At 49.7% G+C, this 27,074-nt stretch overlaps 1 protein-coding gene across 1 annotated transcript in view; it reads left to right on the top strand.

Annotated features, from left to right (window-relative positions):
* Positions 1-27,074, top strand: part of LOC119441288 (probable ubiquitin carboxyl-terminal hydrolase FAF-X) — a 540,581-nt gene that overhangs the window by 229,563 nt on the left and 283,944 nt on the right. The window contains 2 exon segments of the mRNA XM_049661116.1: positions 15,189-15,326; positions 21,412-21,532. Coding sequence (XP_049517073.1) covers positions 15,189-15,326; positions 21,412-21,532 — 259 coding nt within the window.

Here is a 27,074-nt window from a genome sequence, read left to right as displayed (position 1 = left end):
TGGTGCGCAGCTCTCGAATGTACGTAGCGGCATCATGAGTGGAAGGGGGCGACGACGGCTCAAAGAATTCACCTGGAAGACGCAGAGACACGCCATAGACTAGTTCAGCTGACGAGCAGCCGAGATCCGTCTTCAATGCTGATCGGATGCCCAGAAGTACGAAGGGGAGGTGATCAAGCCAACGTTCTCTTGGCTGGTGAGCAGTGAGGGCAGCTTTCAGTTGTCGATGAAGCCGTCCGACCATGCCATTGGCTGAAGGATGGTAGGCAGTCGTGTGGATGTGTCGAATGCCCAAGATATTGGCAAGTGCGGTGAAAAGGGCCGATTGAAATTGACGACCGCGATCAGTGGTGACGACAGAAGGGCATCCAAAGCGTGATACCCAGCCGTTTGTGAAAGCCTTGGCCACTGTCGGTGCTGTAATGTCGGAAACGGGAAACGCTTCCGGCCATCTGGTGAAGCGATCCACACATGTCAGTAGGTAACAGGCCCCTTGTGATGGTGGAAGAGGGCCGACGATGTCGAGATGGACGTGGGAAAACCTTGCGTCGGGAGGCCGAAAGGGGGATGGTGCAGTGACCGTGTGACAGTGAATTTTAACACGCTGGCACTGAAGGCAGGTTCGCGCCCAGCGTCGGACGTCAGCATTGATACTTGGCCAAAGGAAACGAGATGTGACTAGCTTCTGGGTCGCACGAATACCCGGATGGCTCATGTTGTGCAATTGATCAAAAATTGCACGACGAAACGCTTTAGGCACGAAGGGCCGAGGAACACCAGTAGACGTTTCGCACGTTATTAAGGAGGTAGAAAATGGAAGTAGGCACTCCGTGAAAGATAGAGACGTGGATGAAGAGCGAAGACTATGCAGCTCAGGATCGTTGCTCTGGGCAGCCGCTAGCTCTTCCATGTCTAGTGGTGGCTGGGTCGACAAGGCATCGATGCGTGAGAGTGCATCAGTGGCGGCATTTTCCGGCCCGTGTACGTGTCTGAGATCCACGGTGAATTCGGAGATAAAGCATAGTTGACGGATCTACCTTGCAGTGTAATTGCTGTGATTGCGATGGAAGGCAAACGTCAGGGGCTTGTGGTCTGTAACGACGTAAAAGTCCCGGCCCTCCAGTAAATGGCGGAAATGCTTGATGGCGAGGTACACAGCAAGGAGTTCTCGGGCAAATGTACTGTATTTTACTTCCGGTGGTTTGAGTTTTTGCGAGAAGAATCCAAGGGGCTGCCAACCTGATGCGTGCTGCTCGAGAACAGCGCCAACTGCTACACTCGATGCATCGGTGATGAGACGAATTGGGGCATCAGGAACGGGATGTATGAGCATGGTGGCGTCTGCCAGAGCCTTTTTGGCAGTGGCGAAGGCAGATGCGGCGTCGTCGGTCCATTCCAGTGGCGCAGCCGGGTCTTTTTTTATAGCTAATAGGTCGGTTAAGGGCTTTAGGAAAGTGGCACACTTAGGAAGAAAGCGGCGATGGAAGTTTAGTAGGCCCAGGAATTCTCGGAGTCGTTTCATTGATGTCGGGGGTGGAAAGTCTTGGATAGCCTTCACTTTGCTGGCGAGCGGTTGTATACCCTGTGGAGTGACAAGGTGGCCTAAGAACTCGATTGTAGCGACGCCGAAGATGCACTTATTGGGATTTATGACGAGGCCGTAATCATCCAGACGGTGAAACAGGGTGCGCAGGTGGTATTCATGCTCAGGGCCCGATGACCTTGCTACCAGGAGGTCATCAAGGTAGGCAAATACGAAATCGAGACCTCGCGTGACCTCGTTGATAGTGCGCTGAAAAGTCTGTGCTGCGTTGCGCAGTCCAAAAGGCATCCTTACATATTCGAACAAGCCAAATGGGGTGATGATGGCCGTCTTCGGAATGTCAGCGGGTTCTACAGGAATCTGATGGTAAGCCTTCACTAAGTCAATCTTAGAGAAGATCGTGCACCCAGCCAAATTTGATGTGAAATCCTGTATGTGAGGAAGTGGGTAGCGGTCTGGTAAGGTGTGGGCATTGAGAGCGCGGTAATCCCCACATGGTCTCCAGTCGCCAGGATCTTTCTTTCGGGACCATGTGGAGTGGCGATGCCCAGTTGCTGGAGGAAGGCCGCACAATGCCAAGTTCAAGCATGTGCTCAAACTCACGGCGGGCGATAGGTGAGGCGTTCTCCAGAAAGTCGACGAGGCCGTGTAAAAACGGGAGGTCCAGTGGTCACAATGTGGTGAGTGACGGAATGCTTCACCGGTGACTCTCTGGTGTGCGGCTTCGTGAGGTTGGGGAAGTCAGCGAGAATTTTTGCATACGGCGAAGCAGGTGTGAGAGCTCGAAGGCTCGTTGACGAGGAAGTGCAGGGTATACCGTTGATGGATAGGCGCGTGTTGAGATCGATGAGGCGATGAGCATGCATGTCCACAGCAAGGTTGAAAAAACTGAGGAAGTCAGCTCCAAGAACAGCTTGCGAGACGTCAGCGAGGATGAAAATCCAGCGGAACGTACGGCGTAGTCCAAAGTCAAGTGTAAGAGAGCGTTGGCCATATGTGGGAATGGCAGAGTTGTTGATCGCTTGGAGTGGGCAGGTCTGTTCGTTGCGACGGCGATCTGCACAGGAGGCCGGTATGACGCTAACCTGGGCTCCTGTGTCGACGAGGAAGCAAGCACCAGTGATCTTATCGGAAACATAGAAAAGGCGGCATGACGTTCTACCAGGACCACTCGCCGCCGTCAGTGGCCGGTCGTCGCATTTCCCGACCAGGAGCACGGGCGAGTGCACTTGCGTGCAGAGGCCCCAAATCGGCGGTGGTACCAGCACATGGTCGAGGACGAGTCGTCCCGTGGCGCGTCGGTTGTCTGAAGTCCCGGAGAGCGTGGAGACGTCGAGAAGCGACTGTGGAACTGGAACCTGGATGCCGATCGGCGATGCGCAGGCACGCAGTCATCGAGACGTCTGACAATGGCGTCCAAACGATTGTCGATGCTCGCGAGCGCGGGGTCTGCAGCGGTGGCCGGTGGCGACGTGGTCATGGCGTTTAGGCTATGTGCCCGCGAGTAGTCTGCCACTCGATCTGCCATTTCAGCGAGCGTGTCTACTGGGACATCTCCTGCAGCGACGAGGACCGGGACCATGCTCTGCGGTAAGCGCTGAAGGAACAACTCACGCAAAAGTTTCTCCTCTTGAGGGGCGGAGGTCCCGCCAATGAGCTGGCGCATGTGTCGCAGGAGCTGGGATGGGCGACGGTCACCGAGCTCTGTGGCCGTGATGAGCTGTTGGAGTCTGCTGTGTTCAGACTCGGACTTGCGGGAAATGATAGCTTCCTTCAACGTGTCGTAGGGATGGCTCGGGTGCGGCGAAGCTAAAATATCTGTGAAGTCTTCAGCTACGTCCGGAGGTAAGGCGGACACCAGATGCCAGTACCTGGTCTGTTGGCTGGTGATTTGCCGTAGACGGAAGTGCGCCTCGACCTGCAGTAACCATGTGCAGGGGTTGTTTGGCCAAAATGGTGGCAGGTTGACGTGTTGGATCGCAGCCACCGCAGCACTGTTAGGTCTGGCGTCTTCTTGGGCGTCAGGACCGGTAGGCTGGGTGGAAGAGCCGGCGGGATCCATGCGGGATGGTTGGGGTTGCGTGTTCATTATCGGGTCACCATTAACTGTCGGAGCTAACACGAGAAAGATCCAGCCCTGACAGCGTTGAGTTTTCGAACTGATATTTTTTATTCTCGCTCTGCACCTGCTGCGCGTTCGAATGCCAACTTCGTCTTCCTTGAAGGGCGCCGCATGCTGAGGCGCTACAAGTTAATGCGCATCTCATCCATGATGAGACAACATGCCCTGGATTGTGATGCCTTGACGTTCTCAAGCTTTGTTTTGAGGCCAGCTGTGACTAGTGCGATAAATCCTGTTTCATTGTTCTGTATCGCAATCACGCTGTAAGATATATACTCTTTAGGTGAGGACACTCGCGAGACGCGATCGACCAGATAAAGTAGCAAAGGCGCGCGCCGATCAGCCCCGTGACGGCAGCGCATACCTATCGGCGGTGTGACGCAACTTCAACACAGAAAACTTTTTATTGGTTTAATCTCCCGTTGGTATAGCAACCAGCGCTTCATGGGAAATCGGAAATGATTGAGTGACGCGTGAGGATAGGTCACCGGGGAGAGGGGAGAATGTGGGGGAGAGCGCATGCGCGCGTTCTTCGTCCGCGCAAGGTCTCGCCTGCGTTCTAACTGAAGTTGCGCCATTCCGCCGATAGGTATCCGCTGCCGTCGCCGGCCCGATAGACGCGCGCCCTTGCTACTTTATCTGGTCGATCGCATCTAGCAAGCAAGCCGAGAAGTGTTCCCACCTAAAGAGTATATATATCTTACACCGTGATCCCAATATAGGTAGACAGCGTATTTCTGCTAGACAGTATGAAAAGCTTCTGGCCTCTCATGTGTTCATAGGCTTTTGTGGACAGGTGCCTCAAAACACATCGACGCGTTGTTTCTTCGAACCGCGTTGGGCTTTTTTTTCCTAAAATTTCTTACTTGGTCAAGTAAAAGCAGTGCAGAAGGTGGATTTTTGATAGCTTTTACGCGTATGTATTAAGTTCTGCGGCGAGGGATAATTGTATAACTCCTGCTTATACTTGTCCACCGTCTGCGTCAGCCGCGAAATGTGACTTCTTAAATCCTTTTCCTTCCTCTTTCATTTTGCCTTTTCAGTAATTATCAGGCTTGATGGCACCCTGCTGTCAACCTGGATGCCTCGATCATTCTTACTTCCAACATCCCTTTGGTTGGCGGATCCGTCCACTGTAGGCTTTGTGTCCATTACCACGTCTTCCTCGGGAGGTGGTCCGACTGAACTTGGTGACGTCAGCAAGAGAGATGCTGATGCTCCCATGGCGGAATTATCTGTTGGCATTGAACGCGTTAAACAAGCACGTTTCTCTATGCTCGCTGTACTCCTCTCTCGTGTTGACTTTGGTTGTAAATGATAAGGGTAGTCTTAAAGACAGATGGTACAGTACCTTTTCTCAGCCGATGTCTTTTCCCTTCTATGAAATCTTCGTACTTGAAGTGCCTACTGCAAAACTTTTGAAGAGCATGACCTGTTGTTCGGTTTCCAACCATCTTGCCGAATCGCAGCAAGCCACTTCTCCCTCACATTGAAGTCTGATTGAGATTCGTGAAAGGAAAGTCCCACAGCCTTCTTCTCGTCGGACTTGCACAACGGCACGCAGCAGTACGCCATGTCAGAGACAACACCGACATCGACGTGTCAAAACACGTTGTTGACACGCCGATGCGAAATGCCAGGAGGCAAATCAACCCTGTTTGCGTGGTGCTACTACACAGCTGCCAAGGGCGCCGTGGAATCAGGACACGCGATGGCGCTGGCGGAGCGTACTGCTGGGCGCTGAAAATGTAGAGGAGGCGCTGCGCCACCACGGACAACGCTAGGCCTAACTACCATATTTACTTGAATCTGACACGGAACTTTTTTTCCGATAAAACAGGTCCAAAAATTGCATGCGCGTTAGAATCGAGTATGACCCTAAATCTGCATTCCCCGCAGGGGCGTCTGCGTCAGCAGGCGTTTGGTGAGTTGCGCCATCACGTACCCGAGCACACGAGGGTTGGACCCTCGCGCGTCCTAACCGTGCGCGGCTTAGCCGTGTCCGGGGAAAAGGGGATCCTGGGGGTTGAGCCGAAGCCGGGTGTTTGGACCTTCATGGCCCCTCGGCGGAGGCAACACACCTCTTTGGCCTCCGCTTCACGTAGACGGCACCCCCGGACTGACCCACCCGGGGGAAATCGGTAGTTGCCTTTCCTGTTTCTCTCTCCAATCTTCGTCTTTCTTTCTCACCTTTTCATCTTTCCTGTCGTCTACTCTCTTCTATATTACTTCCGACCTTCTTGGCAGCGAGGGTTAACCCTGTGTGAGGAGCCAACCTAGGTTACTTCATATTCGGTTATAGTGGTGACGTACAGTTGGCGTCCGCAGGACTTGTTTTCTATAAGACCTGTGGCATCCCCTTGTTGGGCTCCATGGTGGGTGGCTGGCGTTACTGCCGAAAACTGCAAATTTGGATGGATAGATCCTTTCCCAAACTCCCTGATCGCCCTCAGAAACGAGGGCGCACCGAAGAAGTATTTAAATTTTTTGGCCGTAACACCGAGAATTTCCCCCGCTATCAAGTAATTCACTGTGAGAAACCAGGAAAGACAACGAAAATGATCTCGCCTTTCCTCGTTTCCAAATGTCTAACTCAGACAATTGGCCCAGGCTATCAGGCATCCAGACTAGCAAGTGGGGACCTTCTTCTGGAACTTCACGACAAAAGCAACATGAAAAACTATCTAACCTAGTGTCTCTTGGGGACATACCCGTTTCAGTGACCCCACACCGCACCATGAACACCATCCGCGGTGTAGTTTCCGATGATGATCTCATGGAGCTTACCGAGATTGAACTTCTGGAAGAATGGAAAGAACAGAATGGTAATCAACGTAAAACGAATCAGAATGAGGCGTGATGGTAAAGAAATTGACACTAAGCATCTAATACTCACATTCGGTTCCAGTGTGCTGCCAGAAACCATCGAGGCAGGTTACATTAAAATCAGAGTAAGGCCGTACATCCCCAACCCCCTCCGTTGCTTCAAATGCCAAAGATTTGGCCACAGTTCACAGAACTGCCGAGGCCGTCAGACTTGTGCGAAATGCAGTGCGAACGAACACCTCTCTGAATCATGTGAAAACTCTCTCCATTGTGTAAACTGTGATGGGGAGCACGCCGCATACTCGCGGTCGTGCCCTACCTGGAAAAGAGAAAAAGAAATAGTAACAATCAAAGTAAAGGAGAACATATCATTCAAGGAGGCTCGTAGGCGGCTATCATACCTGCCCAAAAACACCTTTGCCGATGTGACGCGTCAGGGGGCAGCGACACAACGGTTTCCGGCGGCTGTCCGGCTCACACGCAGTGAGCCGCCAGCGACGCCATCCGCCCCCTCGGCGTCTGCAGCTCAGGCTGCTCCGCCATCTCAGAACACGGGGCCATCGACCTCAGGGCTGGTGGCCTCCAAGGTCTCGTCCCTCGAGACGAGGCCTTCACGTCCAACTAACCGCTCACAAGAGCGCGTGTCCAGCGCCTCGCAAGATGCGATGGACACAACAATCGGCCAGACGGCGCCACCAGCGCCTAAGGAGCGGCGAGAATCTCTCGACCGCTCCAGAAAAGAAAAATCTCTTATCACGGCGCCTGCAAAGGGCCCCGTGAGCTAATCCTCACCTCTTAAACACACAGCACAAACACATTTGTCATTGTAGAGACACAAATACTACAGTGGAATGTCAGAGGACTTCTTCACAACCTCGACGACATTACAGAACTCCTACACAAACATAATCCAAAGTTGCTGTGTGTTCAAGAGACACATCTGAAACCTACATACACAAACTTCCTTCGTCAATACACCATCTTCCGAAAAGACCGTAACGAGGCTAACGCCTCCGGCGGTGTAGCAATAGTTGGCAACAAGTCCGTAGCTTGTCGACACGTCGCCCTTCGGACGCCCCTTGAGGCAGTGTCTGTTCGGGCTATCCTATTTAACAAATTGGTCACGGTATGTTCCATTTATATACCCCCGAACCATAAACTTGAAAAAACAGACCTTCATAACCTTATTGATCAGCTTCCCGAGCCTTTCATGCTCGTGGGTGATTTTAACGCCCACAACACGATGTGGGGCGACTCGCGATGCGATGCACGAGGTCGACTCATAGAAAACTTCCTTTTAAACACCGGTGCATGCCTCTTCAATAAGAAGGAGCCAACCTATTATAATCTCCATCACAATACATACTCATCAATAGACCTGTCGATTGGCTCTGCCTCCCTTTTCTCTGATTTAGAATGGCATGTGATCAAAAATCCATATGGAAGTGACCACTTCCCAGTAAGTCTAAACTTGGTAACGCGACGTGACTCCCCTCCAGATGTCTCTCGCTGGAAACTAGCCTCAGCTGATTGGAAATGTTTTAAGGAATCCACCTATCCTATCACAGGATTTTATAAGAAACTTTAGTATAGATGATGCCGTATCATATTTTACCGCTTTTATCATTGACGCAGCTGAGAAGTTCATTCATCAGACAAATGGGACTACATCCAAAAGACGGGTTCCCTGGTGGAATGATAATTGCAGACAGGGAAAGAAAGAGACAAAATAGACAGAAAGAGACAAAATAAAGCCTGGGGCAAACTACGCAAATGCCCAACTGCGGAGAACCTAATCGAATTTAAACAGATTAAATCACAGGAGCGAAGGACGCGGCGACAAGCAAAGAGGGCCAGCTGGGAGAAGTTTGTCTCAGGAATTAATTCCTATACACAGGAAACAAAAGTGTGGAATGGACTCAGAAAGCTTAAGGGGCAATCAACCCACTCTTTGCCTCTGGTAAATGACTATGGAAATAGCTTGGAAGACCAGGCTAACGCTCTCGGGGAGCACTTCGAGTACGTGTCTAGCTCAATCAACTATACACAGTCATTCCTTAAACACAACGAACAAATAGAATGCATGCCATTAGATCGGAAGTGCAGACGGTTCGAACCCTGCAATAGCCCTTTTTCCATTGCCGAGTTAAGAGCCTCCTTAAAGAAATGTCAGAGCTCTGCTCCGGGTCCTGACAAAGTAGTCTATGATATGGTCAAATACCTCCACACAGACACCCAAATGACTCTACTCACACTTTTTAATAAAATATGGGCTGCTGGCTACATTCCTTCTACATGGAAAGAAGCAATTGTCGTTCCGGTTCTGAAGCAGGGGAAGGACCCTTCTTTAGTGACAAGCTATCGCCCAATAGCGCTCACAAGTTGCCTGTGTAAGCTATTCGAAAAAATGATTAACTGCCGTCTCCTGCATTTCCTCGAATCAAACAATCTGCTCGATCCATATCAGTGTGGCTTTAGAGAAGGCCGGTCAACAACCGACCATCTAGTACGTATCCAGGCAAATATCCGAAACGCTTTTGTCCATAAGCAGTTTTTCTTGTCCGTATTCCTCGACATGGAAAGGGCCTACGACACAACGTGGCGCTTTGGAATATTGCGGGATATGTCCGAGATGGGTATTCGGGGAAGCATGCTTCGGGAAAGCTACCTGTCTAACCGTACTTTTCGAGTTAGAATTGGCTCTACTCTGTCCAGACCTTTTATTCAGGAAACCGGGGTTCCACAGGGTGGAGTACTTAGTTGTACGCTCTTCATTGTAAAGATGAATTCCTTGCATTCATTCATTCCACGCAGTATGTTTTATTCGGTATACGTAGATGACGTACAGATAGGATTTCGGTCGTGCAACCTGGCAATCTGTGAGCGACAGGTTCAGCTCGGTCTCAACAAAGTCTCCAAGTGGGCTGATGAAAATGGCTTCAAGCTCAACCCGAATAAAAGCTCTTGTGTTCTTTTTACACGAAACAGAAGATTGAATGTTGATCCTGATGTAGAACTGTATGGACAGCGGATACCTGTAAGTACCGAATAGAAATTTTTGGGCATAATACTAGACACCAAGCTTACATTCATCCCACACATAAAGTATCTTAAAACAAATGCTTAAAGACGATGAACATTCTTAAACTTTTGTCGCACACAACGTGGGGTAGTGATAGGAAATGCCTCATGAACCTATATAAGAGCCTTATACATAAACGATTAGACTACGGGGCTATAGTGTACCAGTCTGCTACGCCGAGCGTGCTAAAGATGCTGGATCCCGTGCACCATCTAGGCATCCGCTTGGCCACAGGTGCTTTTAGGACAAGTCCTGTGGCAAGCCTCTACGTAGAGGCAAATGAGTGGTCACTCCACCTACAAAGGACATATTCCAGCTTCACATATTTTCTCAAGGTAAATGCCAATTCTGAACATCCGGCATATCCGACCATAAATGACACGACTAATACCACACTCTTTCACAATCGACCTGCAGCGAGAGAACCTTTCTCGTTGCGTGTGCGGAGCCTCAGCAAAGAACTAGGTGTACCACTCCTTCAACGTCTCATGCCTCCAGCAAAGTTGTTACCGCCGTGGCAGTGGCAGCTCATAGATTGTGACACATCATTTATAGAAGTCACGAAACATGCGCCAGAGGCACACATTAAAATGCATTTCCTAGAACTCCAATCTAAATACTCATGTACAGAGTTTTATACAGACGCTTCGAAGTCACATGCCGGGGTATCTTATGCAGCCATCGGTCCATCATTTTCGGAATCCGGTGTACTGCACCCGGAGACAAGCATCTTTACGGCTGAGGCCTACGCACTATTATCGGCAGTGAAGTTTATAATGAAATCAAAACTTCAAAAGACTATTATATTTACAGACTCCCAAAGTGTTGTGAAAGCATTGAAGTCGCTGTGTAAACGCAGAAACCCTGTACTTACTGAGCTCTATTCCATTTTATGCAGAGCGTATATATCTAACCAGCATGTGATTATATGCTGGGTGCCTGGCCATAGAGGCATTGAGGGTAATGAGCTTGCAGACCAGTTAGCCACATCAACTACACCGCAAACTAATAATCCTGCCGCTGCTATTCCTCCCACAGATCTGAAGCCTTTTTTGCGAAGGAAACTGCGAGTCCACTGGCAGCACTTATGGGACGCTGAAACAAATAATAAACTTCGCATGATTAAACCAAATTTAGGTTTCTGGCCCTCAGCTACGAAAACACGACGAATTGATGTCCTATTCTGTCGTCTCAGGATAGGACACACGTACGGCACCCACAATTTTTTGCTTACTGGTGATGAACCACCAACCTGTGGTAGATGTGGTGAGAGGCTGACCGTCCTCCACGTCCTGCTGGAGTGTCGGGAAGCCGAAACGGAAAGAAGAAAACATTTTCCTACAGCATACCGTTATCATATCCCTCTTCATCTCATGATGTTTATTGGTGAAGAACCACTTTTTAACGCCAAAGCAATCCTCGGCTTTTTGAACGATGTTGTGGTACATGTTATTAGCCCAATAAGTTCGTAGCGCATCCTCTCTCTAGAGGATGCCGCTGTGATAGTTTTTTGTAGCACATGCCTCCAGTCCCTTGTGGTTCAAGGGCTCTGTGTAGGCAGTTTTAAATATTTTAAATATCGTGTCACTCTTTCCCAATGCATTCTTCATTTCATAGTACGCCTCAGTAGTCATTGCCATGATTTTAGTACATGTATATTTTACGCACTTTACAGCGATTATTTTTAGGCCCCTTTACAGCCACGCCTCATCTACTACTCAGAATTCATCGCTCCACTGCAAACTCACAAACAATGGCATGGCGCTCTTTGGCCATACTTGGCCCTTGCGCCATTAAAACAGCATACATCATCATTAAATCTGCATTACCATATACAGTTAAACCTGGATATAATGAAATTGACAAATTCCAGAAAAACTACGTTATAAAAAGGATTTCGTTATATGCAGGTTTGGCATGAAAATTTGAAAAAGAAACGCTTACCGTATTTACTCGATTCTTGCCGCTTACCGATGGCGTCGTAGCGTCGTATAAGGCCCGTTTATAGTCCGTTATCGGCGCGCGGGCCAGCGTCGTTTGCGGCCAGTCACGCTACGCCGGTTGCAGTACGCCAGCAGAAACGCCATCCCTATACTCCGACGCGCGTGCCGGTGGCTGTTATCTTTAGAGCATGTGCAGAACGATCCCAAGACCGCGCGCCGCTGTCTGCGACCGTCGGCGAAGCGACGTTGGCACCTTTATTTTTTCACGCGAAACGGCATTGTGTGTCGGCGCGACTAACGCGCGAATGGTTCTGGAGCCAATTCAGCGCCCAGCCCGTCAGGGCGCGTCAGAAGTCGCCGGTTACGTAAGCGTGCGCGTGGCGTTACATCAGACTATAAACGGACCTATAGTGTCACCTAGTGTCAGGTTAGTGAAGTGAAGCACAGAGATTTGCGCAGTAACCAAAGAGTGGCACTGCCAGTGCGTTGAAAAAAGAAAAAAGAAAAAAAGAATGGGGGGGGGGTTCTTTTTTTCTCGGCAACATCAATTGGAAAAGGAGAGTGCCGGCTTGGCGGGCTAGGCCAGCGGCAGCAAGCGGCGCGATCAGGTTTGAATGAAGGGAGGGGGAAGGTCATGCCCACGGCGGCAAGATCGCCGGGTCGAGAGATGCAGGCCCGCCTCGCGCATGCTCGCACGCATGCACATGTGGCTCGCTCTCGCCATGCAGTCGCCGTGAATTCTAGCACGCCAAGCGCGATGCCACCGCTTCGCATTCCGTCTCGGTGGAGAAGGTCCTTCCGGTTGCTGCTCGCGCAAAAATGACAAAATTTGGGGTGAAACCTCTAGGTTGTCGGCTCGGAAAATTCATTATTTCGAGGGGGACTCCCGCTGCCACTTCATTACTTAGAGGTCTCAAATACATGTGCTTCAATGGAATAACGGTGGGGAATAGAAAAACTTTCTTATATCCAGGAATTCGTTATATGGAGGTTCGTTATAAGCAGGTTTAACTGTAGTTGTCGACATTCCCAAATGGCCGCCGCCTCGCTTGCGCTTCGAGCCTAGCTACACTCTAGCCTAGCTTCCGTAGCTTCCTCCATGTGCTGCAGTACACGTACTTAGGCATTAGTCTACCGTCTGTCTTTCCGTTTTCTGCATCTGCTCTATCAGCATAAAGGCCGAGTTCATGCCGCATTTACTGGCGCAAACAGAAGGACTGGCGCAAACAGAAGGAGATGTTTTTTTGCCAGCAAAGCAGTGCAGAAGGGTTCCAGTGGACTGAAGCGGGGCGTATTCTGCGACGATCTACTTTGGCGATACGATCGCCTTGGCCCTATCTTTAAAGTGATCTGCTACGGGGAAAGTCTGCCGCGCACAGTGTTTTCGCCGCTTATAGGTCGCAGTGAAGCGAGAGGCATGCTAGCACGAAGGTCAATTCGCTCGCCGCGCTTCATCACTCCAGTGTTTTGACAGCGAGTTTCCGCGGTCAACAAGCGAGATGTGTTCATGTTTGCTTGCGTACGCGTGGTACCATGCTTGTAAGCGAATGTTTGCAAGTTTGTACAGCCGATAAAGCTGCCACCCTTACTTCGTATAGCGGTCTACTAATTTGCTATTGCAATTGATGCTTTGCCTTTCTGGCAAAACTGCGACTTTTTTTTTTCATCGCAACTTTAGTGCATGAGGAGTGAAAAATCTTTGTTTTTCCAAACGAGAGAAAGTTGTATTTCTGTATGAAAGCATAAGCTGCACGGTACTCTAAAGGATTTTTTTTTTTGGTCACGGAATACGGGTGCGCATTAGAATCGTGTAAATACGGTACTTCGATGTTCGCTACCAAGCTTCTTTCCATTCAGTGCCATGTTTTTCATGTAAACAATTCGCCGCTGTTAGCAATGGTGCTGACTCCGCCTTTGTAACCCTCGCCAATGTCTTAAAAAGCATGGCGCGTTGCATAATTTCAACACCCGGTAGTCAGCTTCGCCTCAATACAGCAATGTTACGCAGTAAGGCATATGTGTAGTATTGCGGTGAAGCACACCAAGAGTGGGAAGGGGCAATTGTCACAGGGACATCGTATGTGTTTCGGCGGGTGCACACATGTGCACCCGTTGTCTCTTATCGCACTACAAGCACCGACACGCCTAATAAGTGTACTGGTAGGCCTTCAAAGCTATTTTGGACGTGCCTGTGGCAGTCTGAGCCCTTGGGGGCAGTAAAGGGCATGCATTCATTTTTTTTTTCGGACTTTTTTGTCGCCCCTGGAGAGTTTAAAAAATTGGACGTTCACTGCAAATGAATATGCGAAGTTTGCCATCTTTTTTTCTTGCTGCAGCAAACGGGCTTACCCAGTCGGTCGATTCACTGACTTTGACCACAGTTTCAGTTTGAGCGTAGTTTTGCTCAGAAAAAGAGGCACATTCATTGGACGCTGAACGTTGAACTGCCTGCGCATTTCGATTGGCGCTACTTGCTTCTCCGCTTGAGCCCTTGCATTGATTGCTCGGCGCATACTTCTTCCGCTTTGAGTAGTGAAAGTTCCCTAAATTTTAGCATCTCTTCCCGCAATTTCATATTAACTGGGCCAAAGGCAACCTGGTCTCTGACCATAGAGTCATCTAAGTTTCCGAAATGGCAGCTTTGGGCTAGCTTCCCCATGTCAGCTGCGAAATGTTCGAAAGGCTCCCCTCTGCTTGCGTTCTTGAGTGGAAGACATACTGTTCGTACTCGTTGTTTTGCTGCTGCCGATAGTATTCTTCAAATTTTCCCGTCACTGTTACATAATCTTCCTTGCTTTCATCCTTCGAAAACAAAAGATTGTTGAATACCTCTAGGGCATCCTCTCTTGAAATGGTGAGCAGAAGCGCGCTCTTGGCTACCTTCGACCTTGGTTCTTTCATCTACTCCATTGCTTGTGGAAATAGTTCGAACCTCTTCTTGAACAGGCTCTAGTTATTTGCGGTACTCCCGGACAGCACCAGTGCTTGTGGTGGTTTCAGTAAATTCATTGTGTCGGTACACTCTGACACAGTCTGCCTGTGTGTTACTGCTTCTGTGAACCCACTTCTGATACCATGTTCCGGCAAGCAGCAATGAACACACAGCATGGGAGCAACAAGAAGAAAGACGCTTTATTTGTGATTGCTTGGTTTTATATATAGCCTTGAGGTAACTGCATGATAACATCCACGTGTTACAATGATCATGCTAGGCAAAGGGCCCATACCAGGAGCACATGCGTGGCATGTATGATACACTAACCAAGTGTTTTGGCATCAAGATTACAAGGGAAGAAAACAGTTCTTTCCAACCACTAGCACTTGTCAGACATTTCTTATGTATTGTTCGTTTGTATTGCACGCATCACACAGAAGTGGCGAGTTTTGTTCCCACGGCCACAAGATGTCTTTTTCTCCAGTTCATTCTTTCTTTTTTTCCTGCGTTTCAAAAAGTTAAATAAAGTTAAGTTCCCTTCTGTATACCCTGGCTTTATGTTGTGTTGGCTTCATAAGGCTGTTACCTACTAAAGAATCGAGCCTCTAATTCCTGTTTTCAGCGTAGTGCCATAGACTGTTGTGACTAGAGATTGAAAATTAATTTTTTAAATGTAGCGTGACATTTTTTGTGTGATAGCGGTGGGCATTAAGGAGTGCGGATGAATTGTGGTGCAGGTGCTGTCAGCCAAGCTGAGCCAGCTAAACGCACAGCTGCCATCATCACCCGAATCTAGCTCGGACAGCTCTGCAGGCTCACCCCAGCACCAATACGAAGGGCCACACGCCGATGCTGAGGCCTGCCTGCCCGGTGTGGTCAGTACTTCCTTCTGGTGTTTATCTCCATTGTTCACAGTGTAGCTCATTTCGCATAACTCACTGCCACTGATTTTGTCTGCTGCCAACTACACAAGTGCAGTCACTAACTGTGACCAGACAAGCCTCTCAACCACTTGAGAATGGAGTGTATACGAGCCGTTCAGTTGAAGGACATCTCCTTCAGAATATTTGAGGAGTACAGAAATAATGGAACTGAACAGTAATTATAAAGCAGTGGCACATGTCTGCTGAGCACGAGGTCACAGGTTGGCTGCTGCATTTCCTGCAGCGGTGGCTGAATGTGAAAACACTCATGTACTGAGCCATGGATGACCTCCATTATGGAATCTCTTAACTGCTGTGTTGCTGCTGTGGGTTGTTACACCCCACCGAATCGTCATTTAACAATTTAAAGCAAAACTTTGCCGCATTGCATAGCTTCTGTAATTCGCCTGGTAATTTCTTGTGACAGTGTGTGGTGCAATTGCCAATTAGATTTGCACTGAGCATGACTTAAGTGAATGCGTACCTCCATAGCACTCTTTATTCCCGTCATCAAGCTGTCACTAATTCAGCTTGAAGCACACCATGGTGCCCAGGGGCACTGTAAGCGCTGGGCTGTGATGGCTGTATTTTCATCGGATTGCAATGTCTCATGTAATGTAATGTGTAATGTGTCAACTGGCAAACACGAAAGGACAAGGACAACAGAGTAGTTGTCGGTTGTACTTGGCATGTTGCGACATGAATCAACTAGCCTGATGTGAGCAATTAACGGTATAACCACATTGTTATATTTCTTAGCCGATCACAGAAAAAGAGCGTGTGATACAGGAAAATGTAATATCCATTGTTTCTGGCAGCATTACAGATCAGGCAAAAAGCTACTCTCACACAAAAGTTTATTTAAAGTTGAATATCTAGATAAAAGAGACAAACTGCTGAAAACTTATCGTAAAAGTACGAGCTGTTTAACAGCAGGGGTGAAGAAAGACTTGACAGGGCAGATACTCACTTACAACTGATGTTTATTGTAAAGTTGTTCACGAAAGCAGTGATTTCACGCATATGCAGTCAAACACATCACAAGGTGCAGTCATACAGTGTCAACAGGGCTAACAATAAAACCGTTGATATCAGATGTGTCTAAAGACCATAAATTTAACAGTTGAGAAAGCCTATTTCTTTATCCGTGAGTGCTGTAGAGGGGACACTAATGCACGTGCCTGAATGTACATAAATCTGCCCTGCCTCTGTGATATCCCCTGCCAGTCTGTCTTTTGACTTGCTAAGAACAACTGTACTGCTAAGCAACTGAATGCACTCGCACTCTTTACAGTGTGCAGACAAGTGCGCACCACCTGCTAGAGCACTGCACGGGCCTGATTTTTCGGCCCGAGCCCGGCCCGGGCCCGCTTTACGAGGCCCGAATTGTACGAGGCAAGAATTGTACAGCAAGGGACTCGAACTATCCACAATAATTAAATATGTGTGCTGGTATGCAACGCAGCTAAGATCTTATATTGTGAGACGACGCCTGAGACGAAGGCAGAGCTCTTGTATTGTCACACAGCGCGAGACAGCCCACGAACGCCAACTCGACAAAATGATGATGATCGTGAGGATGGGTATATACACATAAAGACGATGATGAATTGCCCAGTTAGCGCTCACACTAACTTCCCCCCCCTCACGAAAGCGGCCGGCAAGGCAGCGAGTCAGAAACGGGGTCGGAACGCCGAAGATACGGCTTCAGGCGAGAGACGTGAACAATTTCAGTGATGCGGCAACGGCGGTCAGTAACCGAGGTAACAGGAGCTACACGATAGTTCACGGCAGATGTTCTTTCAAGCACGGTATATGGGCCGCGATACCTGTGAAGAAATTTTTCAGAGCCCTGGCACTCGGAACAGGTGTCCACAGGAGCACTTCGTCGCCTGGGCGGAACGAAATGACACGACGGGTCGCATCACGACGGACTTTCCTCTTGTCCTGAATGGTCGCGGTGTGGGCGCGCGCAATTTTGCGGCAGTGGGGGACGCGGGCGGCGAACTCCTCTGGTAGAGATGTGGATGGAACAGAAGGCGTAGAGAGGAAAGTGGTGTCCAAAACAAAAGACGGTGCACGGCCGTACACGAGGAAAAAGGGGCTGTAGTTTGTTGTGTGTTGAACGGCAGTATTATATGCAAACGTGACGAAAGGAAGTATAGTGTCCCAGTTTGTGTGGTCGGGTTTCACATACATGGAGATAATGTCGGACACAGTTCGATGGAAACGCTCGGTAAGACCATTGGTCTGGGGATGGTACGCAGAGGTGGTCTTATGGATGGTGTTTGAGGCTTGCAGGACTTCGGCAAGAACATGGGAAAGAAATGTCTTGCCATGGTCACTTAGAAGAACACGAGGGGCACCGTGGCGCAAGATAATGGCTTGCAGGACAAACTCGGCGACCTCAGAGGCCGCACCAGAAGGAAGAGCTGCCGTCTCAGCGTAGCGAGTGAGATGGTCCATGGCGGTGACAATCCAGCGGTGACCCGCGGGTGTAAACGGAAGGGGACCGTATAAGTTGATGCCCACGAATTCAAAGGGAACGGGCGGGCACGGCAATGGTTGTAAAGGGCCGGCGGGAAGAGAGGTCGAACGTTTTCGATGATGGCATGACGCATACAAACTGACGTACTTGGCAACACTAGTAGACAGGCCAAGCCAGAAACAGCGAGTCTTTATGCAGTCGTAGGTTTTATGAAATCCTAAGTGGCCAGCCGTTGCATCGTTGTGAAAAGCTTGTAAAATTTGCAGTCAAAGTGAGCGAGGGACGACTGGGACCCATCGGTGACCGGTAGGGTGGTAAACTTGCCGTAATAATGACCCATCATGAAGTTTAAACCGTGCCAGTTGTCGTCCTAAGCGACTGTTGGGAGGACGGGATAAGCCAGTCAGCCGGTCGATAATTGTGCGGCAGTACGTATCTGCACGTTGGAGGGAGGCGAGGCCTTCGGAGGACAGAATGTCGACCGAGTTGACGAACCGTACCAGGGCCATGGTTGTGGTCGGTTGGCTGGGCGGTGCCGAACGGAGGGAAGGTGAGAAATGGGCATTTGGGCGACAGCGGGCAATGAGATAAAGCGTCAGCATCTTGATGTTGCCTGCCAGACCTATACGTGACAGTGTAGTCGTACTCCTGCAAATGCAGAACCCAACGGCCGAGGTGTCCGGACAAATTCTTCAGGAAGGACAACCAACACAGAGCATGGTGGTCAGTCACAATTGTGAATTGGCGGCCATATAAATAGGGGCGAAACTTTTGTATGGACCATACGATGTCGAGGCGTTCTTGTTCGGTGATAGTATAGTTTCGCTCAGCCGGAGAAAGAGTACGCCTCGCGTAGGCCACGACTTGCTCTTCAGACGCGTGATTCTGCTGCAGTAGGACAGCGCCTATTCCATGCCCACTTGCGTAAGTGTGGAGGGTAGTAGAGGCTGTGGGATCAAAGTGACGAAGCACTGGTCCTGATGTTAGGCATAGCTTGAGGGTCTGAAAGGCGGCTTCACATTCATTCGTCCAGGTAAAGGGTGTGGTCGTGGTCAGGAGTTTATGAAGAGGAGCTGCGATAGTCGCGAAGCCACAGACAAAGCGGCGGAAGTACGCAGCTAATCCGAGAAAGCTGCGAAGGTCTTTAGGTGTGGTTGGTGTTGGGAAATGCTGTACAGCAGCGACCTTGTCGGGATCTGGCTCAATGCCATGCTTGCTGACAACGTGACCTAATACTTTGATGCTGCGGCTCGCAAATCGACACTTCTTAGTATTGAGCTGGAGGCCGGCCTTGGCTAGACATGTGACGTCGTCTAAACGTTCTAGGTGCTGGGAGAAGCTGGACGAAAAGATGACAATGTCGTTCAGGTAACATAGGCAGGTTTTCCATTTGAGGCCGCGTAGTACGGTATCGATCATTCGTTCAAATGTGGCTGGCGCATTGCACAGACCAAAAGGCATTATGTTGAATTCGAAAAGGCCATCAGGTGTTGCAAACGCCATCTTCTCTTTGTCGGGCTCATGCATCCGTATCTGCCAATATCCAGAACACAAGTCGAGGCTCGAAAAGTATTCGGCACCTTGTAAGGTATCCAAAGCATCGTCAATATGGGGCATAGGATATACATCCTTGCGGGTAATTCTGTTTAGCGCCCTATAATTGACGCAAAAGCGTACCGAACCGTCCTTTTTTTTAACTAAGACAACAGGAGACGACCAAGGGCTTGCTGAAGGCCTTATAACGTTCCGTGCGAGCATGTCGTTGACTTTGTCTTCTATAACTTTCCGTTCAGCAGACGATACACGGTAAGGGCGGCGACGAATGACGCGCGATCCGTCGGTTTCGATGTGATGAGCGGCCACGGTTGTTTTACCCAAGCCATCCGAACACACGTCAAAGCAAGGTTGGTGTTTCCTTAAGATGGTCAGCAAGGCATCAGTCTGAGTTGGGCTCAGATCTGAACTCACAGTGGCCCTGAGAGCACTGGGTGAACCGTCTGTGGCCGTACACTCGGCGAAGGAGGGAAGAGGCGAAGCAGTGACGACACATACTGGTGCTGCGTCGATAAGCATAGCAACAGTGGACCCCTCCGGCAGCAGAAGTGGCTCTAATGTCGTGTTGTAGGCGGTCAGACTGGCGCAGCCGCGTGAGAAACGCACTAGACAAGAAGCGATGGCGATTCGACGAAAAATGCAGCGCTGTATTGTCACACAGCGCGAGACAGGCCACGAACACCAACCCGACAAAATGATGACGATCGTGAGGATGGGTATATACACATGAAGACGATGATGAACTGCCCAGTTAGCGCTCACAATATTTATTTTAGAAATTATTTTAAAATCAATGCACTAATATCTATCTATCTTACACGTAGGCCTCTTTACAGCCTTTATTTTAAATCATAGTTTTAAACTCACAATTTAATAAACCAAGACACAAGCCCTGGTGCTCTTTGGCCTTAGATGCCCTTGCGCCAATAAAATGCAATCATCATCATTGCCTCACCGTTGACACGGCAAAGATATGGTGGGTTGAATTAAACAAGATGCAAAAAAAAAAAAATCGAAAACAGATTCATTTGGCAGTTTTTTTCCGATTCTGACACAATTCTGTATAAAGTTGAAAATGAACATAGAAAGTACATTAAAGCTCCTAAAGAAAGTAAAAATATAACATGCACCTAATTTTTTATCAAAAAAAATGGGCAAAGGTCTTATGTGTTTTGCATAATGGTGGCCAGTTTCCTAAAAATATTGTCGCCGCGGTACATCAGTGTTATGCGGCCAAACACACAAATGTCACCTGGCGGTTTTGGTATCGTGTCCGATTGCGCCGCACAGTCAATTTTCGGCTCAGTTTTCATGAAAGAAAAAAAAATGTACGTGTTCAAGTAAATGCTGCAATCAGACATTCTGAGCTACGGTTATTGCTTGAAAATTTTTCGAGGCCAGTCTGAAAACGGCATTTTCGACGGGAGATGACGTGTGTTTAAGGCATTCACAGTCCCCTAAGGTCTGCTGAGACAGACGCCGCCTCCAAAAGGGTCGGTATTAGTGTTGCCATAGCGGTCAGGCATATGGACTGGTCAAGTTCGAATTATCCATTGAAGGCCAATTTTAGGATCGAAATAATGCAAGTTTGGGCCCATATAAATGCATGGGTGCCAGCCGGGACCTTCGGCTGGGTTCGAATTAACTGAAAAATCTAACTGCAGCCGAATTAACGGAAGTCTACTGTATCGAGGTTTGACTGTAGTTGTTTGTCCTGCTGTACTTTTTGTTCCTTGTTGCGTCCACGTTTGCACACCTGCCTTTCAGTAACATAAATCCTTGTACCAACCTCCTTAACTTACAGCCATTCTAAGCAATGCAACAAGTTTTCCATCCATGCTTGCTTTACTGCTTCATCAATGCCATCCTGGTCATAATCTTTCTAATTGGTCCATTTATATCACAATGTTTCAATTATCTGTGGAATTGACAAAGCTTACTCGGGGTTGTGTCTTTTGCAAGAGCAAGGTGAAATATGCTCCCTATTTGTTGCAGCTGATGTCGAAGCAGCCCCGCTATACCAACTTCCTGTTCAAGCTTGCAGACCTGGGCAGCACGTTACCGATGGCCGAGCTGAGGGACAGCGCCCTAGGTTTGCTCAAGCTTCTGCCTGCAGGTGAGCATGCAACTGCACAAGTGTGCTGGGCTTTTCTCGTTGACTCGGGTCTACGTTAAGGCATTTAGCGCTTTGATGGACTGTAATTCGGTGATCATTTGAGCTGGTGCTTTTTTTTTCTTGTTTTTTTTTTAGCAGTCATAGGCCATCAGTCATCTGCCATAACAGACATGGTCACTATGTGTTTATAGGGACTGCCCAAATGAAGCTGCAACTTCTGCCGGATTTGTTAATGTGTAAAGGGTAGAGGGACGTCCCTTGTCGGTTCATTTCAGTTTGAGCACATGTAATGGAAAGCTTTTATGGTTGGTTGCACAATGAGGGGCATCCCTCAATGTTGTCGTGTTTTTTAGTTGAGAGTTCCTTGTGTCATCTTGCCTTTTGCCTGTCCAGTGCATTGCCTTAAGCCCAAACCGCATTCATGTGATTTTGTGCGCGACGGCGACGAGCGACGGCTTCGAGCGACGAAACGGGCGTTCGCGCGAACAGATCGCTCGGTTCTAGAAATCTAGAATTCGTCGCTCGTCGCCCGGAAGTGCTATGAGCGACTAGCCAATAGCGCGAAGCCGGAACTGGATATACATCAGTCAAGTACTACCGATTGTCGCACGGAACGAGCAAACGACTAGATTTTGATGCGAGCAAGGATAATAACGTAGTGCAAGACCTTTAGAAATATTTATGCTGCTCTTTACACTAAAACACATCAACTTACATTAATAAAGCAAGCGTCACGCCAGTTTCGGCGAGTATTTGCTGCCCTCACACCGGCAACACCGGGGAGACGTCGCTCGAAGTCGTCGCTCGCATGCGGGACTTGTAGGCGACGAGCGACCGCAACAGCCATCTCCATCGCGTCGCTTGTCGCCGTCGCGCGCAAGATCGCATGAATGCGGTTTATACTTTAGGCCACGCAGAATAGAGATGGGCAAAACGGCTCACTTCAGTGAGCGGCTTGGAACAGCTCAGCTCACTGAAATGAACCGGTTCATTTAAACAGCTCACCGGTTCACTTAAACGTGTAACCTGTGTTATCCATATTATATAGTTATGTGGCTTTGAAAAAAAAAACGATATATGCTTAATTTAATAACCGTGTTATTGGTATTTTTAGCTATGTTTAGAGAATATTTTTACATATATTAAAAGCTTGAATTTTTTGTTGTAAAGAAGCTTTCTTTTCTGATATTGGGGATAAAATGCTTATGATACTGTGACAGGCAGAATGCGACGTACTTTTTTCAGAAAAAAAAAATATGTAACTTCATCGTCATTACAGAAGCTTGGCCATTTTTGAGGGTACTTTAAAATCAACTTTTGTCAAACTAAGAACACAAAATCATTGTACATTATGTTTCATCTTTATTCATTTATTCACATACGTACGTTCACTATAATATGAGCAAGCTGTAATGCCATGCAAAATGAATGTAGAAATCATTTCTTGAAGTACAATACAAAAAATCATACGAAAGATCCACAAAACTGCCGTACGTACATTTCGTTTTTTTTTTCCCCTTGAGTGCACATGCGATACTGGCGATCATGCCATCATACACCAGGACAAAAAAAAAGAAAGAAAAAAAAGAAATAAGTTCTATTACAACACAACAGATCATTGGCCTCGTTTTATTGACGTGCTAATGATACACGCTCAGAAAATGCACTGAAGTGGATGTCATGGGCGACATTTTCATGTGTGGAGATGGGTTTGCACAAGGCTTACCCTACGAGCGACGGTCAGGAAAGGGCACGACGCTCCTCCACTCCGCAACGCACAAAGGCGCTACGGCAGGGTTCGTCGACTCTCCGACACGGCGCAGAGAAGGCTCCGGAGTCAGATCGCCAACAAACACGGGTTTATTCACCCAAGGTACAGCTCAGTGCTACAGTCACGGCGCTTACGGGCCAAGGCTCACCGCAAGACCGATCGAGTACGCGCGCCCGCTGCGCTAGGGCTAACCGGGTAGCGGTCCGCCAAGCGCGATACCGAGGAGTCGCGAGAACAAAGGTCTCATGTAACCACCTCGTTGCGAGCCTGAGAGCCTCTGCCGCGGCGAGGAAGCGCTCAGCGGGCGAGAGCTCGGGTGAAGAGGGTGCCCGGGGGCCGCCGCGCGGGAGGCCAATCAGGGCGCGTCCCGGTGACGTGTCTCGCGGGGCAAGTCCAATCCCGGGGGGGAGAAGCACGGTTTGCGCGGGAAAGTAAGTCCGGCGCGCTAGCCGTGTCCGCCATGTTGCCGTTACGGCGGCGGTTCCCGGGGATCGAGCTAAGCGCCACGCGCGAGCCGGGGGACGAGGCGCGGGAAGGCACCTCGATCCCCACACATGACTACACTAATTAGCACAAATGAAGACCAGGACGTAAACTGTACGTTTACCTCTTGTCGTTAAAAGGCCCCTAAACCACCCTGAGGTCAAAATCTAGTTGTAGTGTTGCAGTTGTGCACGAGTGTACAACGAACACGTAGCCATGGGAATTTTTCGAAATGGTGCCGTAATAGCGGAGTTACACGCGTTTGGTGACCGAAAAACAGCCATCGCTCGTTTCGCTCTTCGCTACTTTCCTCGTCGGCTGGTCTCACCTCCTCCCCGAGTGCTTCTCGAAAGGTCACGTGACATACGTAATCGCCACACCGCTTCTCAAAACACTCCATACTTCCGGTCACGTCCACGCTAGCAGCACGTATACCGACGGGGAGCCGTCCGTGAGTGCCATAGAACGTCTGCCGCGTGAGAGGTGTCCAAAGTAGACTGCAGTTCGGCCGGCGCCCCACCCGCTGCACCATCAATGGCCCAATCGACGACCGCGAACCTGCGCGCCTCCGCCACCGGCAACGAAAACATCAGCTGCATCCGGGAGAGGACGGGCTCGGCTGTGCTCGCATCGCAGCCGACGGCGCCGCTAATATCAGCGTATTTTTCTTCTTTGTGTACAAGTATTGCGAAGAGCGATAACAACGATAAGAAAATATTGCGGCTTGTGAGCGTCGGTATTTGATTTCAAAGCGCCGTCCGTTTTAGCTTTGAAGGGAACCAGAAAAGGCCTAGCGACGATATCGGTGCGATCAGCGGCGGTGAATCTGCCGCAGAAAATGGAAAGGCGAGGGCAGGAGAACGGCATTGTTTTTTTTTTTTTTTTTTGTGGCACTCCCGCAGCGCGTAGCGCTGCAGCGTTTGTCATCGTCGATCGTGACGGCATTCTGAACTCGATGAGCGTTTACTTGAAATGTTCAAAAGATATCTGAGGTGGTTTAGAGGCCCTTTAAAGCCTTTATTCTTGCGTTTACCGCCACACACAGCACCACATTGGCCTTCGTGACTGCGTAGTCACCATCCATGATCCCATCGATAGCGGCCACGATTTCGTCCGCAGCGGTTGCAGCAAACGGTAGTTTCCTTTGGTATGGTACGCACGTTGACCGCGTGGCTTCATCACTGAGTAGTCACCGTTCATGATTGCGTCGATAGTGACCGCGGTTTCGTCTGCAGTGGTTGCGGCAAACAGTATCGTTTTGACGCAGTGCGTGCGTCGGCTGCGTGCCTTCAGAGCCGCAAGGTCGCCATCCATGATCGCGTCGTGGTTGCGGCAAACAGTAGTTTCGTTTTTACTGGGCGCAAAGCTGTTGAGGATGGAGAGCACCGTCTACATAGCGATGGGCGACGACCTGGGATGTGTGCGCAGGATGTGCTACGTGGTAGTGAAAAGCGTGTCTCAGATGAAGCCGCGGTGTGACAGAAGTCGCGAGGCCTTCACCGCTGCGAGCGCTGGTTAGTCACGAGATGACAAGGATTGCACTTTCCGCACTGCTATTGCGCAAAATATTGCCACGTACGAGTTTGTGCCGCTGTGGACAAAATGACGTTGGGAGATGAGGAGGTTGAAGTGTCTCGAAGATTGGTAGATGGTGTTCCCCTGGCCACTGAGCTACAACCTTGTAACTGTATATTGTTGGGATGCGCGACTCTCACGTGTCCCCTGATGTTGTTTTCCCCGCATGTCTCCTGTAGTCCGGCTTCTCCGCGTGGCTAAGCCTGTGGTGGTTGCGGCGCATTGTGGGAGATGGCGCGAGTGTCGGGATGCTAACGCCGCCGAACGGCGGTATGACTTGAGAGAGAAAGGTCGAGGGCGCTTTCTCTTTGGGTTGGGATGGGTGAGCGACGCGGACGTCCCGCGCGTGCGCCGATCCACATTTCGCGAGATGTCTCGCGTGGCTCGGAGCGGGGCACCGGTATGGACGAGCACGGATCGTTCGAGTGCGCCACCGTTCGCGTGCCTGTACACGCGAATGACTAGGCGAAGGCGTCATAGCATGGGGCGAACGTATTCGCTCGCTTTCGGGTCGCGGTGAGTCGGACTTCCTTGATTTGTCGCGCGCCCATGTGAATGCTCTATTGGTTGTAATTCGGCTAGTGTGTATTAGTGTATGAAAGGTGCAATAAATGCCCTTTTGATTGTTTGCACTACTGTGTTGTCGTTCCTTTGTCCCAAGAGCATGTGTGAGACCCCACATCTGGCTGCCCAACGTAGACGTCTTGGGGCATCGGACGATATAACTGTTTTGCTCGGTTTGAGATGTTTCAACCGAAGCGTAGCCCTAGCGTGGATTTTGATCGCTAGTGTCGGCGGCTTGCTTTCTTGAGAGAGGCGACGGTTGCTGTAGCGTGTTTGAACTTTTCAACATGCTAAGCCTTTTCGCGAGTGTTTTGTTGAAGTACACTCGTCGGTACGACAGCCACGTGGTCTGCATCCTGGGAGAGCGAGGCCTAGCGCCCGCGGAGCATTGGCAAGCCTGAAGCGAGTGAGTACGGAAGCCTCGTGGGTGGTCCGAATTTCTTATGTAAATAGCTTCTTCTATATCTTTGACTTCGGAAGTCGAGGCTCAGGGAGCCGGGTGGCCGCGGGCCACGGGTGCCGCTATGGGCTGACTGGTATTGCGGGCTGGCACCGGGCGCTCCAACACCGTCTGGGACTTTGGGCGCCGTCAACTCGGATGCTGTGTGCACCGAGTGGGGTAGGACCACCTCACAGAGCTAACGTCTCCTTGTGGCAGCCCGTTCTTGTGCCCATTTTGGGTGTTTTTCTTTTTTTTTTGAATGCCGGTTGTTGTCAGGGTAGCGACGCAGTAGGCCTAAGGCTTTACGAAGCCGCCTGTCGCACGAGGAGGGACACAACCTGGTGGACCGTTGTGTTGAGGTGTCGCACTTTGCTTCCCTCATTCCAGTCAGCCTTGCACAAATTGAAATTACTCGTTCGACTCAAGAAAGCAAGCTTTGTTCACGTGAATTTAGCATCTGAAATGCCATCCAAAATTTCGCTAGCCGAATTGAACATCGTACCACGTGGGCGATGCATATGCCGAATTCCTCTCCCTTGCACTACTTTAGTGTTTGTCGAGTGCGTTGAGTGTACGCAGCGTGAGCGGAGTCACCCCTGGTTTGCTGTCACCTGCACATCGTCAGCGCTGCTGCCCCGGACTACAATCGAGCTACCCCAGGCGATGCGATGCCTGTGGCCAGTTCGGCGCAGCGATTTCGGCGGCCA

The sequence above is a fragment of the Dermacentor silvarum genome, chromosome 2 (assembly GCF_013339745.2).
Source record: "Dermacentor silvarum isolate Dsil-2018 chromosome 2, BIME_Dsil_1.4, whole genome shotgun sequence".
In the NCBI taxonomy this organism is placed as follows: domain Eukaryota; kingdom Metazoa; phylum Arthropoda; class Arachnida; order Ixodida; family Ixodidae; genus Dermacentor; species Dermacentor silvarum.
This window is presented reverse-complemented; position numbering and strand designations above follow the sequence as displayed.